General features: G+C 51.6%; 1 protein-coding gene across 2 annotated transcripts in view; it reads right to left on the reverse strand.

Moving 5' to 3' along the window:
• Positions 1-965: 965 nt before the first annotated feature.
• NIPAL3 (NIPA like domain containing 3) overlaps positions 966-15,336 on the reverse strand; it is a 53,491-nt gene continuing 39,120 nt past the window's right edge. The window contains exons 6-10 of one of the 2 annotated variants that reach the window (XM_045298856.1): positions 13,231-13,319; positions 12,784-12,847; positions 9,974-10,068; positions 7,280-7,311; positions 4,123-4,210 (exon numbers count right to left, since the gene is read on the reverse strand). In XM_045298856.1, the coding sequence (XP_045154791.1) occupies positions 7,295-7,311; positions 9,974-10,068; positions 12,784-12,847; positions 13,231-13,319 (265 nt within the window). In that variant the 3' untranslated portion in view covers positions 4,123-4,210; positions 7,280-7,294. Of the gene's footprint in view, positions 4,211-7,279; positions 7,312-9,973; positions 10,069-12,783; positions 12,848-13,230; positions 13,320-15,336 lie in introns of both variants that reach the window. The other variant, XM_030888001.2, reaches the window with a different exon arrangement.

Raw genomic sequence — 15,336 nt, forward strand, 5'->3', positions numbered from 1 at the left:
AATACATAAAACACATCTATATATTTAACATAGCTATAGATGTTTATATGAACATGAATAGAGACACTAGACCACACCGTCTTTATAGTTTGGAAACTTAGAACTGCACAATGAAGAAAAATCACAAATGTTCATTATAGGACTAAGAAGTAATAAGAGAATAAAGTGGAGAGCTATTGCTTCAACAAAATATGAGGGGGCTTCAAAAGTTTAAGGAAAAGTTGAATGAAAAAGTCACGGAATTGTCCCATGAACTTTTTGCAGCCCTCTCATAATGTCTGATGGGATTCTGGACAAGACTCTGTATTGTTGGAGTCACAGCACTCCTGAGGCAGATCCGCTGCGCTCCTGTCTCACAGACGTGCAGATGGGGCCTAAGGAACGTGGCACAGCAGCTCGTACACGGGGAGCCAGGGACTCAACGGAAGCATTCTAGCCCGTGCTCTGTGGCTGCAGAAAAGGGCCTCCGAGCAGCCTCTATGGTGACCACAGGGGTCTGCAGATCTGCAGGGATAATGCAGCAGTCCCTAGCTCAGGGGTGGGGGTGTGGGACGGGGAACCTTTCTTCTGCTGAGGGCCATTTGGATACTTATAGCATCATTCTCAGGCCGTACGAAATGATCAACTAAACAACTAACCTGCTCTATTTGGTCAAACTCACCCCTAATGTGATGGCCGGAAACGCGTATCTCTGCTGAGGTCTGTGATGTTAGCTGGTCTTGAGGATTTTGAGGGCCTGAATATATGGTCCACAAGCTGGACATTCCCCACTCCTGCACTAGCGACACGTGGATATTCAAACGAAAATCAAATCAAATGAAAAACTCAGTCACACTTCAAGGGCTTGAGAGGCGGGTGTGGGGACGCACTGGGCAGCAAACACGGAGCATCTCCGTGCCCAGAGAGACATCTATTGTTAGGCACCACTTCTTAGCTCCAACAAGATTCAAACTCCATAGATAATGGAAGGTTTTTTGTTTGTTTTTTAATTAAATACCACTTCATAATGTTATTTGCACCTAGTACACACGTGTTTTGAAAAGTAAGACATGCCACATTAGTTACAATGTAGACAAAACGCAAGCATCCACATAGAATATTCTAAGGTGACTTCATTTGGACAGCTCAGAGAAATGAAAGTAAGTTTTCATTGCCTACTGGGCAGTGTTGGGCCAGATTTGGAATTCACAGGCTGCAGGGCAGGGCTCCCAGCCTCTACCTGGTGGACATCAGATCTGCATGAAGCCATCAGGTCGGCTGATTTCTACCAGAGAACCAAAGGCTAGGGCACTCCCCAGCAGTGGGCTCCACGTGCCAGACTCCAAGGCTGACCTGAACTTAGTGTGACAGCATCGTCAGGCATGGCTTCATGGCCACGAGAAGAGCTGGCTCTAACTTCTCATCTGGAGACCTAGTGTCCTGCCCTTCAGAACAGGTGAACAGAGGGGGCGAGGGAGGAGAGTGAACACTGGGAGGTTTAGACCCACGTCTGGTGACCTCATGTTAGCGTAGTTTTTGATGCAGCCTGGGGCACTCCATAGGGCTCAGGGCTGTCAGAAACAGGAGAAAAGCAGAAAGCATCAGATGGTGGGAAGGCGACTGCCCCTGGCCCACCCTCACAGCAGTACTGCTTATTACCAGCAAACTGCCCATTTGGGGGACAAAGACCCAGTCAGCTAGCCCAAGAGAGACCCCGAACTCTGGAAACAATGGCTCCAGGTGACTAACTCTTCCTAAGAGCCCAAGTGACTTTCTCCTGAGTGGAAGCCACCAGGCAACTTTCGGCTCAGCCCTCCGCAAGCGCCGCTTCACAGGACAATGCCAGAAGGCGCAGGGCTACCCAGGCCCCAGCAGGGGTTCCCGGACAACAGCATCCCTTGGCTGTGGTGGCAGCTCCCAAATTGCAAAGCATTTTTATCTTTTCCTCCGGAGAGCTGGCTGGACTCTCAGAGGCTTACCAAGAGAGGGATTGGCGGCAGAGGAAGCGTGGGAGGGCGTCATGTTAAAAATGATTGCTCACCTGGGTTTGACACCTTTCAGTGGCCTCCCTGCTTGTCTTCCCTTCACCCACTCTGCCCGAACTTCTGGCCTCACGAAAATCACTTGGGAAATAAGGAAACTCGAAATAGCTGTGAAAACCTGATCTTAATGCCTCTGGGTATCTGTCCAGGTTCACCTCCCGCACCTGGCCTGGCTCTTTCCTCGCAAAGCTCTTCTGCCAGGGCATATTCTTGTCTAAACACTCTGTGGCCGCACCAGGGTCTCCTGAACTATCCACTTCTGCAGTCAGCCATTGCATTTCACACTTGCCCACGGCGTGGCGGGTGCTGTGTCTCCCCCTGCTGGCCGTGAGGGCCGGCCCTAGAGCTTGCTGGGTGCGGTCTCCCCCTGCTGGCCCTGGAGCTTGCTCTGGGTGCTGTGTCTCCCCCTGTTGGCTGGGAGGGCCGGCCCTGGAGCTTGCTCTGCATCGTCTTCACCCTCCCAGTGCTTCAGCACAGAGCAAATGGCTCCCAAGTCTCGTTGCATGCAATCAGTGTCGGGCCTATGGGAAAAAGCTCACTGCTTGTTGACGTCTTGGCTCTATTGGACACAACACAGAAATGGTACAATGGTGTTCACTTACCACAGGCAACGGGCTTTGGGGAAGTCAAGCTACTAAATTGGTACGAAGCACAATCAATCCGCTAAGATGAATGACCGATTTTCAACACTGGTCTAGTAACACTGTTGTCTGGCCTGTTTGTTAAAGGCTGCCTGGGGAAGCAGCAAGTGTGCGTCTAGGTAGTAGACACCGGGATGGGTCATAGGGGACTGGGGGAGCGAGGCAAAGCAGCCCGAGAGAGGAAATTCCGGCTTTCCAGGGGTTTTCCTTGCTGGATCCCCAAACTACAGCAGACTCTCCTGCTCTCTAAGCCCCCTCCCCAGGCCCAGCACTCGGACAAGGGAATCAGCATTTTAAACCAACACCCGAGGGATCTTTATGTTCATTAAAGTTTAGAAGCAGGCAGTCTAAAGACCCATCCTGGATGCAGTCAGAAGGAATTCTGATTTCTGCAGCCCGAGGATGGAGAAGGGTTGCTTACACAGACATAAGAGGGTACTTAACAAGGTTGGTGGGAAAATTCCATGATCTTTTAATGCCATTTTCCCTTGGGCTTTTGAGGCCCCCTTGTAGGGTGCACGGGGCTGAGAACCCAAAGACTCTCTACTGATTTAAGGAAAGGAACCGTTCAGGCTGGGTGTGTTCACCGGGGGAAAGCGTAGAGAGGGCTGAGGCTGCCTCTAAGCAGGAAAAACAGTGACCCTGGAAAGAGCAGGGTCTGCCGTCCTTCTCTAAGACGCGCAGTCACCTCTTTCAAGGATCTGCTCTGGCTCTGGAGACCTCCCTGTTCTTGGGGGCGGGAGGGGCGTGGGTGGGGAAGATTCAAGTAGTTCCCAGAACCAAAAGCAAATTTGTTTTCAGAGCAGAGCCCACGCGGACGCATCAAGTCAGCACAGCTTGGAAGAGTCTGGAAGGGCAGACTGCAGGGAGGCGGAATTTCACCTCGGATGCATTTCCGACGTGCAGCGCGTGGCTGCCCCAGGGCTGCAGAGTGCTGCCCCAGGGCTGGCCCGCTTCGGAGGCTGCAGAGTGTGGTCACAGATGCGAGACGGTGACTGTGGGCTGGGCCACGCCCACTGTCGTGGTGGAGGAAGACGAGACTGAGGTCCCCAGCCTTTTTGCTGGATCCGAAAGATGGGCGCAAGGATGTGGCAGCCTTTGGTCACTGGCTGGGGCAGCTCGGTTAGCCCTCCTCAAGGAGGCTGGGTTCTGTGCCACCCACCCAGGGCCCGGATCTCCTCCTCCCCATTTGAAATGTTCAAGACCAAGAGGAAAGTTTCCTGTGCCAGAGACAAAGGCCGTCCAAGATCCCTGGTGTAGAGTTCCCGTTTCCAAACAAAACAAACAGAAAAACCAGACAGGCGAGGCAAGTCCTGCAGCGCAGGGAGACGCGGCTGCTGCGCCAGGCTCAGTCCTTCTTGGTGTGCTGCAGGACCCGGTAGGGCGCCCCGGAGGCACTCCGGGAGCCGTGCTCTTCTTGCATGACGGGCAGGGTGGCAGGAGCATAGATCTCAGAGATGCTGTCGTTGTTTTCCAGGGCCCCGTAGGAAAAAGACGCTTTGAGGTCGGGCTGAACCGCCATCCCCTTGTCATGCATGTTCTGCATACCTGAAATGAAATCCAGTTTCCCCACATGATTATGTGGTGAGGGGGCCAGGTGTGGGGGGGGCGTCTTCCCCTATCCCGCCACAGACTGATTATAGTGCTCAGGAGCTAATCATGTGCATTGTCAATTTCCTGAGTGCTTTAGATTGGAAAGAGAACATCCATAAATATACACCCAAAATATTAGTTGCTAAGCAACAAGGATGAATGTTCAGGAAATAGACACACAGACCAGCCCCCTCCCACCCCTCATCAAGAGAAGCCATCGGTTGGCCTACAATGTGGTGACGGTATCTGGTTGGGCCAGAGATGGCGTTGACTTGAGGCTGTGCCTTGGACGTGGTAGATGCCAACACTTTGCTGTTGAATTCAGGCAGGACCCAGGCAAAACCTCATTGTACTGTTGAGAAAAGAGGGTACCTGGGAGTCGGGCCACATGACTACGATAGATGCATCATGATGCTCCTTTAACATGAACACTCCTGGCCCCCGGAGAGGGTAAGGTGAGATTTTAAAGCCAAGTTTTATTGTTGAAGAAGCATTAAAACCAAAGGGCTGTACCCCACAGACAATCCACTGTTACCCTACTGTGTGAGTGTGGTTTTTACGTCTGAGTATTTCAGTGCTTCACTGGAGGGCAATGACTTTTATTTTTAATTCATTTAGCCTGTCTACAGTTCCCCATCTCCCCCTATGTCAAGTGGGGGACCTAGTTAGCTCGGAGGGCAACTCTTTTCCTGCTTGGGATGAAGACCTTTCAGATTCCTCTGTCCCCAGGCTGAGTTAGGAGAAATTGCAAGCAAAATGCCTTTGACATTTGACTGCTTACGTGCCCTAGGCGCTGGAGGAAGCACTTTAATTAATCACAGTAATAACAACAACAGCAAGAATAATGGGCAACGTGAACAGTGAACAGAGTGTTTCGTTGGTGTGAGCACGGCTCTAAGCATTGTATAGTTTTATCTTATTTGGTCTTCATGCCAACCAATGAGAAAAGGGAGGTGGTTAATGAGGAGTCCCTGGGTGGCCCAATCAGTTAAGCACTAGGCTACAAACTGAAAGGTTAGCAGTTCAAACCCACTCAGAGGTATCTTGGAAGCAAGACCAGGTGATCTGCTCCCGAAAGGTCAGCACTTTTGAAAACCCCATGGGGCCCAGCCCTATTCGGAGACATGGAACGCAGAACTGCCATGAGTTGAGTCTATTGGATGGGAACTGGTTGGTTGGTGGGTTGAAAAGTCTGTGGGTGGAATTTTTTATTTTGGGGGGGAGCAAGGTCATACAGCTAGAAAGTGCCAGAGCCAAGGCTAAAATTGTGGTGGTTTAAAGGCCAGTGTCCAGACTTTTAACTGGATGACATCCCTACATTGAATCCCCGAACAAGCCCATCACAGATGTTCTACTATCCTCGTTCTCTGGATAAGAAAACAGAGAGGTGAAGTCAACTGCCCAAGGTCACACAGCTAATGAGATCCAGCGCTGGGATCTGATGCCCAGACCCTCATCCAGTCTGTAACTGGCTTAGGGATGCCCTGTTACTGGAAGAACCTTTGCCTCCATCTTGCACAGGCCTATCCATGGGCATTTGAAGGGCATGATTTAAGGTCTGGAGTCTCTGGGTAGACAGAGCAATCCATTACCTTGTCTAACCACGAGGCTAGAGGTTTATGTATACACAGACGTGTCTCAGAAGAGAGGTCTGGTCATCTACTTCTGGAAAAAAATCAACTATTGGGAACTTTATGGAGCAGAGTTCTGCTCTCATATCTGGGGGCTGCTCTAGACAGCTGTGGGGCTCCACAGAGAAGGTGTTGAGGAGCCCAGCATAGGATTTGGGTAAGTTGATCATGGAGAGGGTTCAAGGAAGTGAGGCCTTCTTCAAAAACTTAGATGTTGTCAGGACATGGTGACGATTCTCTAATTGGGGGATCTGACTGCATCTTGTTCAGAAGGAAGGTCGACTGTGCTGAGACTACAGTGAGTGGTAAAGGAACAGCTGTCACTTGCATCAACCAGGACCCGGGGGTGGCTGGCCGTCTTTGCGGCTTGGGCCGGGTTCTGTCTGTGTTTAGACACGGCTACAGAGGGCCTTCTCTGAGCCGTTCCTCCCTCACAGTCACGCGGTGGCCTTGCCTGAGGCTGGTGACCTGCGAGCTCGCATAGGTCCAAGTGAAGCACGCCAAGACCCAGCTGCCAGCGCCAGGCCAGCTCTCAGCCCGAGGGCTGCTTTTCTTCTTCTTCTTCTTCTTATTTAAGAGCCTTTCAGGTGCTAGAGTGACATAAGGCATCTCCAAATTCCAAGCGGTGGCATTTCGGAATTTGAATCCCACGTGGACAGGGACTCCGACCCCTCCTGCTGTGAGGCCTAGAGCAAGGCCAGGGGGCTGGCCAGCACCGAGGGACTCGAAAAGCAAGCCTGCTTCCGTTTGGGTTATCCAGCATGGCCAGTGTCCACGTCTCGCTTGTCATCAGGGGCACATCAGAGTGTGAACATTTCCACGTGGTTTTAAAATCTAAAAACCAAATTTAGCCAGGCATCTACCATGTCCCAGAGACAGTGCAAGGAGCCTTTTCACATAGCTCCTCCCCTTCCCCATCACCTGCACGAAGGAAACCCCGTTTCCACGTGAGGGTCGGGGGCCTTGGGAGGTCCTGGTATGTACCCCAGGTCGCACAGTGGGTAGCAGGTAGAGCTGGGACTGGAACCCAGGTCTATCTGAAGGCCAATTCCAAGCTTGTCCCAGTACAGAACCCCTGTTCAGTCACAGGTGTCTCAGGAGCCACACTAAGAGGGCGGGGTCTCCTTTCTTCAAGATCTGACTTCCCCACTGGTCACAAGCTACGACAGAAAGCGGAGCACCACACCACACCCACAGACAGACTACAGAATGCTGACCTCTAAGTTACCTTCGGTTACCTTCTACGTCCCGCCAGCAAACACATCCTTTATGTATGCATAGGCAAATAGGTACACATACATATATATGTACACACATACATATTGTATAAACACACAGACACATCTATACATGTACAGGTACCACACACTTGCACACAGAGTTGACACCTCACCTATCTGGAACTCAGCTATCCAGCGCCCTCATCTATCCGGAACACAGCCGAGAAACAAGGAAGTAAGCAAAAAAGGCATCTGAGCAGCCCGGTTAGAGGTTTAACAAGTCCATGCACTAGAGCTCATGCACTTGACTCCCAGGGGGCACCTTTGCACCCACGCAGACCTCATTTACGACGATTTTTATGCACACATCTAACAAGCTGGGCCAGATAAGAGGACTGACGTGGAGTTGATAGAAGCAGGCACTCTGGTTAACAGCAAGAATGACAGACAACAGCTTCACAGCAAGAGATGAAGAGGTAACAAAAAGGAGACACGTGAGCGCTGGAGCCGTTTGATGCCGGGCACCTCAGCCAGCTCTGAGAACCTGTATCAGAAGCACCGCCCGAGGGGCTGGAAACCTGTCCTCTAGGAAGCAGGACCCCAGGGATCACTGTGCTCAGGTTTGTCCACTAGACTGTGTGCGTGGAGGGCAAGACTCACTGCTTTGGAAAGGGTTCTACCTTATACGAGGGGTACCCGGGGTGGGGTGGGGTGGGGGGAACGGAATTTTTTTCAAAGCTATGTATTTAAATTTTTTCACAAAACAACCTTTATCACCTTCAAAGTACTCTCCATTACACTGAATACATTTGTCAATTCTGCGATTCCATTCTTGGAAACATTTTTCAAAATCATCTGTTTGGATGGCTGACAGCACCTCCCTTGTTTTTTCTTCACCTCTATTATGTCATCACATTGCTCTCCTTCCATGTCCTGCTTCATTTGTGGAAACAAAACGAAGTTGTACAGAGCGAGGTCAGGTGAGTCAGGTACACAGGGCAAGAGCATGCTGTTTTTTGCCCCAAACTGGTGCACTGAGAAGGCTGCATGAGCAGGTGCATTGTCTTGATGGCAAAACCAGTCCTCCGTCTGCCACAAATCAGGCCTTTTTGTCAAACACTTTTATGCAATCTTTTCAGAACCTCTAAATAGAAAGCTTGATTAACAGTCTGACCTGGTGGAATGAACTCCAAATGCACTACGAATCAACATTTTTGTCCACTTGGGAAGTTGACAGACGTCCAGAACAAGGTTTGTCATCAATTGACATTTCACCTTTTTTGGAAATGAGAAAACCACTCGTACACTTGAGTTTTTTCCATACCGATGTCATAGTAAACTGTGTTCAACATCACAAAACAGTTTCTGCAGCATTTTTCCCGAACAGGAAACAAAATTTCATAGCTGCACGCTTGTGGGGGGAGGTCAGATGCGCAGGCACTCCCTCCCCTGAGGGAAATCAGTTGCCAGACTGCTGTCTCATCCCACCACAGGGGTGGGCCTGCTCCCTGCCTCTGGGGACAATGGACAGGCTCCTGTAGGCTGAGTTTTCACTCTACTGATAATGGTCCCTATGGAGACCCAGAGGCCATCCCCTAGACCACCCCCTCATTGCGTGTAACCTATAGTGCAGCCCCTCCCTGTGATGTATGTCTCTACCTGTAATTAGTGGGCTGGCATGCCCCCAAAAGGTATATAGGCGTGAGTCAGCAATATAGAGCTCTCTGACCTCTCTCTCTCTGACCTCTCTCTGGCTCCCCTCTCTTCCCCCTCTCCTCTCTTTCCTCTCTCCTGGGTTCCTTGCCTTCCTTCCCTTCCCCGTCTCTCCAGGTGGACCACCAAGCTGGGCTGAGGTGAGCAATGCTACCATGTAATGTGTCTAACTGCATTATTGTAATATCTCTCATGCTCCCGATGACTTTAATATAATATTTATATATCTCAATTTGCATTACTGAACCCATGGGTAGAAGTAGTAGCAGGCCCCTCACCCTCCCATCACCATTTAATTTAATACTACACACGCTGTTCTCTTAAATTGGCCATCACAAAAAAACGAGGTTTGAGTGAAACTTCTTGTAGGTAAAAATTCACTGTGACCAAAGAGAACCTTCCCAGGAGACGCCCCAGTGCAATTCTGTTTTTTGAGGGTGCCCCCTTGTATATTTAAGGTAAAAGCTAATTTTGAGTTGTCGAGGGGAAAGGTAGCGGTCCAGAGCATTATGGCTAGCGGACCTCAAAGGGGCCAGCTGTTGTCCTTTATTTCTAAATCTGAATCCCTCTGGCACACAGACACCTCCCCTAAGTCCTTCGCTCCCTGCTGGGCTTCATCATTCCTAGCTCTGCCTGGGTTTGAGGGCAGTTGGGTTTGGGCCCTCTGTGTGAACCTTCTCACCCAGGGAAACTGGCTTTCGAGAACAATCCTCTCCCTTGTGGAATCTGAGGTACCAGGTTCTATTCTGAATTCCAGCCATCCTGTTTTCCTTCCCTCTGAGCATCCCATTCTGGCTAGAAGGGTGGGTTGGCTCTTTGCAGACGTGAAGCCTGGTGCCGCGGGGCATGATTTCATCCAGGGTGAATCAGGATTTTCTGTTAAAAGTCCTAAAACAGACTTGGGAATGGGCAGGAAGTGCTCAAAGCCAACCAGGTGCCTCAGTCACAGCCCCTCCTCAACACACCAAGATAACCCCCCCCCCCAAAAAAAAACAAACAAACAAACCAAACACAGTGAGGGAAGTCACACCATGACGGCACCGCACACCTTCCCAGGACCAAGCCCGGGGTTGGCTGGCAGCTGGGCAACAGGAAGTATCAGTCAGTCTGCGTGGACGGGCTGGCCAGTGGGGCACATGGAGTTTGACCGTTACCTGGCATGGCATCCATGGAGATATAGGGCTCAAATGGAACGGCCTTCTTCCTGTTACGTGTGATTAAGAAGACGCCCACGAACGCAATGAGGCACCTGGGGAGGAAATCACAGTCTCTGGGGTGAGGTGGTTGGTTGGAGGGGGGTTTGGGCGGGACAGGTACAAAGAAGGCTCACAGGCTGTGGAAGGTTAGCACCTGTGGAGGGTTCGCTGTGGAGCACACCTTAGAGCAGTGGTTCTCAGCTTTCCTCATGCTGCGACCCTTTCATACAGTTCCTCATGTGGTGGTGACCCCCAACCGTAACATTATTTTCGTTGCTACTTCATCACTGTCATTTTGCTACTGTGATGAATCGGGCGACCCCTGTGAAAGGGTCGTTCGACCCCCAGTTTGAGAAGCACTGCCTTAGAGGCTGCTGGGCCTGACATAGTTGAATACTAAGGGCCCCACACACTTCAACTCTGCAGCCACCGCCATTGGAACAACTAACCCTCTCCCCGGCCAGCAGTTCCAGCCAGAAGCTTGCCTGGAAAACCATGTGTTCTACGACGGGTGCTGGTTGCACAGCACGGTCACCGCACGTACGCTGACAAAGGAGGAGCTGGTCAAGGCCACGTTGCCTATCCATCTTTGAAACTATTTTGAAACACACACCCGGACCGGAGGGAGTGTGGTTCTACTTTGGCACGTGACCTGGTATCATTGTGATTCAGAGCCCACTATGAGGCAATTAGGCTTGGGTTCTGCTGCAGAAAAAAATAAAAGACAAATGAGGAACGCTTATGCCTAAATCCAATCCACACCGAATTCTAGAAAGTAAACATCAGTTCAAATTGGGAAGGTCTGTATTCTGCTAGTCCCGACCCCCAGGTGGGTGCCGGGGTACATTCTCCCGGCACTTTGACGTTTCCCTGCGTCCTTATCGCTTCTACAAACACGCAAACTTCCCAAGAAGGGAGGCCTAATTTACATGGAGTTGAATGCCCAAAACCCTGTGGCTGGATGGATTTTACCTGGTGTACGGCTCAGGCAATCACTATCCAGGTTAAGAGAGGAAGCATTCCCATCCACCCAGAAAGTTTCCTGGTGCCCAAATCCATGCCAGTCGCTCCCCAGAGGGAGCTGCTACCTGACTTCCCTCACCACAGGTTAGAATTGCTTGTTCTTGAGCTGTTTAACTGCCCATCTGCCCTTCCCCACGTCTACTGGGACCCACTAATCTTTGTGGGAGCGCATTTGCCTATTCGGTGCCAGAGGGATCAACGACACTGTGGGAAGGGGCAAGGATGGCGAGACTCTGTCTCACGTTCTGTGGACGCTTTATGAGAAGGGAGTCGCCCCTGGAGAGGGACATCAGGCTTGGCAACGTAGAGGGCCCCTGGAAAAGGGGAAGACCCCCAAGGAGCCAGAGGACACTAACTGCAACGACGGGCTCAAACCTAACCAGGGTGAGCATGGCGCCAAACTGGGCAGCGTTTCCTTCGCCCACAGGTGGAGATGCTGTGACTCAGAACGGCCTTGATAGCGTTTAACAGCAACGTGTTTCAAATAGCGGGATCATACAGTTCTCGTCTTTTTTGCCTGGTTCATTTCACTCAGCACAATACTTTCAGGGTTTGTCCATGTAGTAGCATGTATCAGAACCTCCTCTTTCATGTAAACCATACTCCACTGAATGGACTGACCACATTGTTTACCCAGGCAGCTGTGGATGGGCTGTTACCCAACTTTTGGTTAGTGTTGCTCTTGAACACCTTGTGAGTGGAATGTAGTCCCTGTGCCTGGATGCTTTCACCGATCTCTATATATGTTAAGATTCGTCCATTCTGATAATGTATTAGAAGTTCACTATTTTTAATCTGGAGGTAGAATTCCACTGTCTGAATAGCTGTAATGTGTTTCTCCGCTTTCCCGTTGGTAGATATTTAGGCTGTTTCCCATTTGGGTCGATTATGAGTGAAGTTACTATAAATATCCTTGTACAAACCATTTTTTACCAACAAGCAAACTCATTTTGTTGGGGGGGTGTGCATATACCTAGAAGTGGGGCTGCTGGGTTATTAGGCAGCCACACTGAAAACGCTTGTAACCCCCGATTTCATGTACTCTAGTGGGGATTGAGCTGAGGGCAGTGAGTTGAGGTTTGAGGCACTGTTCGGGCAGGATCTCTGGGCTGGCCTCGGTGTTTCACAGGCAACATGCGGGATAGGCCATGATCTCTAACCCAGGTTCTACCACTGGGGGTTCACTTCTGATTATTTGCTGATACAAATTTTAAAATTAATGCACAGTCTTGTAATGTGTTCTTCTGTCTCCATTCAACTGTTTTCCCCTAAGAGAAATGATTAGAAATGGTATGAGGGCTTAGAAAGCGTGCTCACTTCAACTTTTTACTGTTAGTCCCAAGTTGTCCGCCCACATGACAGGGACAGAGTGCCGGTCTCATCTGCCTGCTGGCTTTTCACCCAACGACGAGTGTAAAAGGGGTTATCTCTCGCAGCTTCAGTATGCGAGTCTTCCACCGAGGAGAGGCTTTTCATCTGTCCGAACGTGGCATTTTAATGACGACTATGAGCCAGCCTTGACTCAGTAGCTGTGAGGTTGTGCTTTTTCTTTTCAGCTTAAAGGAGCCTAAGGCCCCAGAGGAGACGAAGCCCTTCTGGAAGGACCCTTGCCTCTGGAGACAGAGCTCCACATCCCCGCCTGGCTACAGAGGACTGTCTGCACCTTTGAAGTAATTCGTGAGAAGCAGTGGCCACCTGCTCTGGAGTTCCCCACGCAAAGCCCGGGAGCAGCAGGCGGGACTCACCCCAGTGCAAACATGCAGATGTGCAGCACGTCCTCCCCGATGAAGTCCAGGTAAAATATCGCGCCTGCAACACCACGGGGAGACAACACAGGCCAGTCACTCTCAAGTCACCAGGGTCAGCGCTCGACTGGTTTCACCACCACCCCTGCACCAGGGCTAATCTGGCCAACAAGCACTAAGGCAGTGCCTGCTAAAACAGCACAGGCCTGCAGGAAAAGCCACCAGGGAGCAGATGCTCGGTTTCCTTTCCCTCAGCCTCCCTCCCTTCTCCATCTTGCTTTTTAACTGAAACAGGCGGTGCCCTGGGTAAGCACTGGGCTGCTAACGGCAAGGCTGGTGGTGGAGGTCACCAGTGGATCGGCCCTCAGGAGACCGATCAGGCAGGCTTCTCCGTGAAAGTGGACAGTCCCAGGGGAGCAGGCGGAGATGAGCGGCCGGGCCCCTTACCTGCTGTGATTGCAATGGTTGTGGAGAGAATGTAGCCCACACTGGCAATCAAAGAGGAGTCGTACATCTGGGACGCCTGGCTTAGAAACCTTCAAGACAAAAGCACTCGGGTCAGCGGACGGTGGGATGCAGAGGGGTGGTCTGACGAAGGGAGGGAGACTTGGGTTTGGAGGTGGAAGGTGCACATGCAGGACCATTGCTTGGATCTGTGAAAGTGCCACGCTCATTACAGGACACCGTGCGCCTCCGGCTTCCGTTCTCCCCTAGACACACTGTCCCCAAGTGGGCTGTGCCATCTTGGTCTCACATCTCCGGCCACGTGGCCGCATCACCTGAAGTGCTGTCTTCTCTTCCCTGCAATGCCTGCTCTCCTGCATGTGCCAACAAAACACACAGCACACTGTCTAGTGCTGTCATCATTTTTTTCTGCATTAAAAAAACTGGGATTACAATAACAAATATATGACAGGGAGTTAATCCTAGTCTGTCTATCAAGGAATTCCTCTTGCTTGGATCCACAACCAGGAGATCGACGACACACTGTGTCGGGCAAATCTGCCGCACAGACCTCTGTGGAGAGATGCAAAGCAAGGGGGTCACGCTGAGGGCGAAGGCATGCCTGCCACTGCGGTTCTCAACCACCTCATGTGGAAGCCGGACACCGAGGAAGGCGCAGCGAAGAAGAGTCGGTGCTGGGGAAGAATACTGCAAGACCGACAGAACAGACAGATCCGTCTCGGGAGAAGGACAGCCAGAATGCTCCCTCGAGGCAAAGACGGCGAGACTGTCTCATGTGCTTGGACACGTTCCCAGGAGACCGGGCCCTGGAGCAGGACATCCTGCTGGGTCAAGAGGAGGGGTATCGCAAAGAGGAGGGCCCTTGACAAGGTGGGTGGATGCAGGCGCTGCACCAATGGGCTCAAACAGCCATGGCGAGGATGGCGCAGGACTGGGCAGTGTCTCCTCCGGCTGTAGCGGGCCCCTCTGAGGTGGCGCTAACTCCATGGCTCCCACAACAGTCTTCATCGAGGAGCCCTGCTGGCGCGGTGGGTAAGGTGTTGGACTGGTAAACACAAGGCTGGTGGTTCAGACCCACCCCCACCCCTAGCCCTGCTTGGGAGAAAGGGGAGGCTGTCTACTCTTCTAAAGATGTACAAGAGCAAGGGCAGCAGTTCAAGAGCACCTGCTGCTCTTCAGGAGAAAGATGGATTTGCAGTCCTGGAAACCCACAGGGGCAGTTCTGCCCGGTCCTGTGAGGGTCGCCGTCAGTTGGAATGGACTCGATAACCATGGGTTGGATTAATTTCTATCTAGAGACACACACTGACATCATTACAGAATGTCTTCTTGCTTTTTCCCTCTGCGACGCTAAACCATTTGAGTGATCACTGAACAGCTGCCCACGCCAAGAAAACTCGACACCCAAGACTGTGGATTGTCATGGTCTGTTTACCAGGCTGCTCCCCCTGCCCCATAACGAGACCTGTGTTCACCATAACGAGACCTATATCCCAGAGAAGCTGAGGAGGCAGCAGTGGAACAGACTGGTGAGGGCCACGGGCTGGGAGGTGCCTGGGCTCAAATCTCAGCTCCAGCACTACCTAGGCTCTTAACCTCTCTGCCTCTGTTCCTCAGATACAAAGGGGGCGTGACAGGGAACAGATGAGGTGGCTCCTCTCGAGGGCTGAGCGCTGAGGAAAGAGCCTCCGTCTCACTGAACGCCCACCGTGGCACTTACTCCAGTGATGCCTCATGGCTTCGCAGTTGGCTGGCGGTGAACGGGAGGCTGAGTGCAGATTCTGACCTTCGCAGGGTAAATCGGTCTCACACAGCAAGTGTGTACAAGGCAAGTCCCTCTTCTGTACCCACTCAGGCATGTCGCATCCCAGACTCAGGGGCCCCGACTCTGCTCCAGGCTCCCTGGCAGGCACTGGAGCTCAGCCTTGCCTCTGGGAACACCCAGCCCAGCGAGGGAGATGGGCAGGAAGTCCTGCTGCATAGCTGGACAACCTCAACATTGCTGCTTTTTGGACTCTTTTGTTGCTCATTGACTTGGGAATATTTTAGGGACATTCTTGAGGACAAGAAATGTCACCTGTCCTTTCC

The sequence above is a fragment of the Echinops telfairi genome, unplaced genomic scaffold (assembly GCF_000313985.2).
Source record: "Echinops telfairi isolate 266 unplaced genomic scaffold, ASM31398v2 ScPeMD7_7457;HRSCAF=8495, whole genome shotgun sequence".
NCBI classification, from domain to species: Eukaryota; Metazoa; Chordata; class Mammalia; order Afrosoricida; family Tenrecidae; genus Echinops; species Echinops telfairi.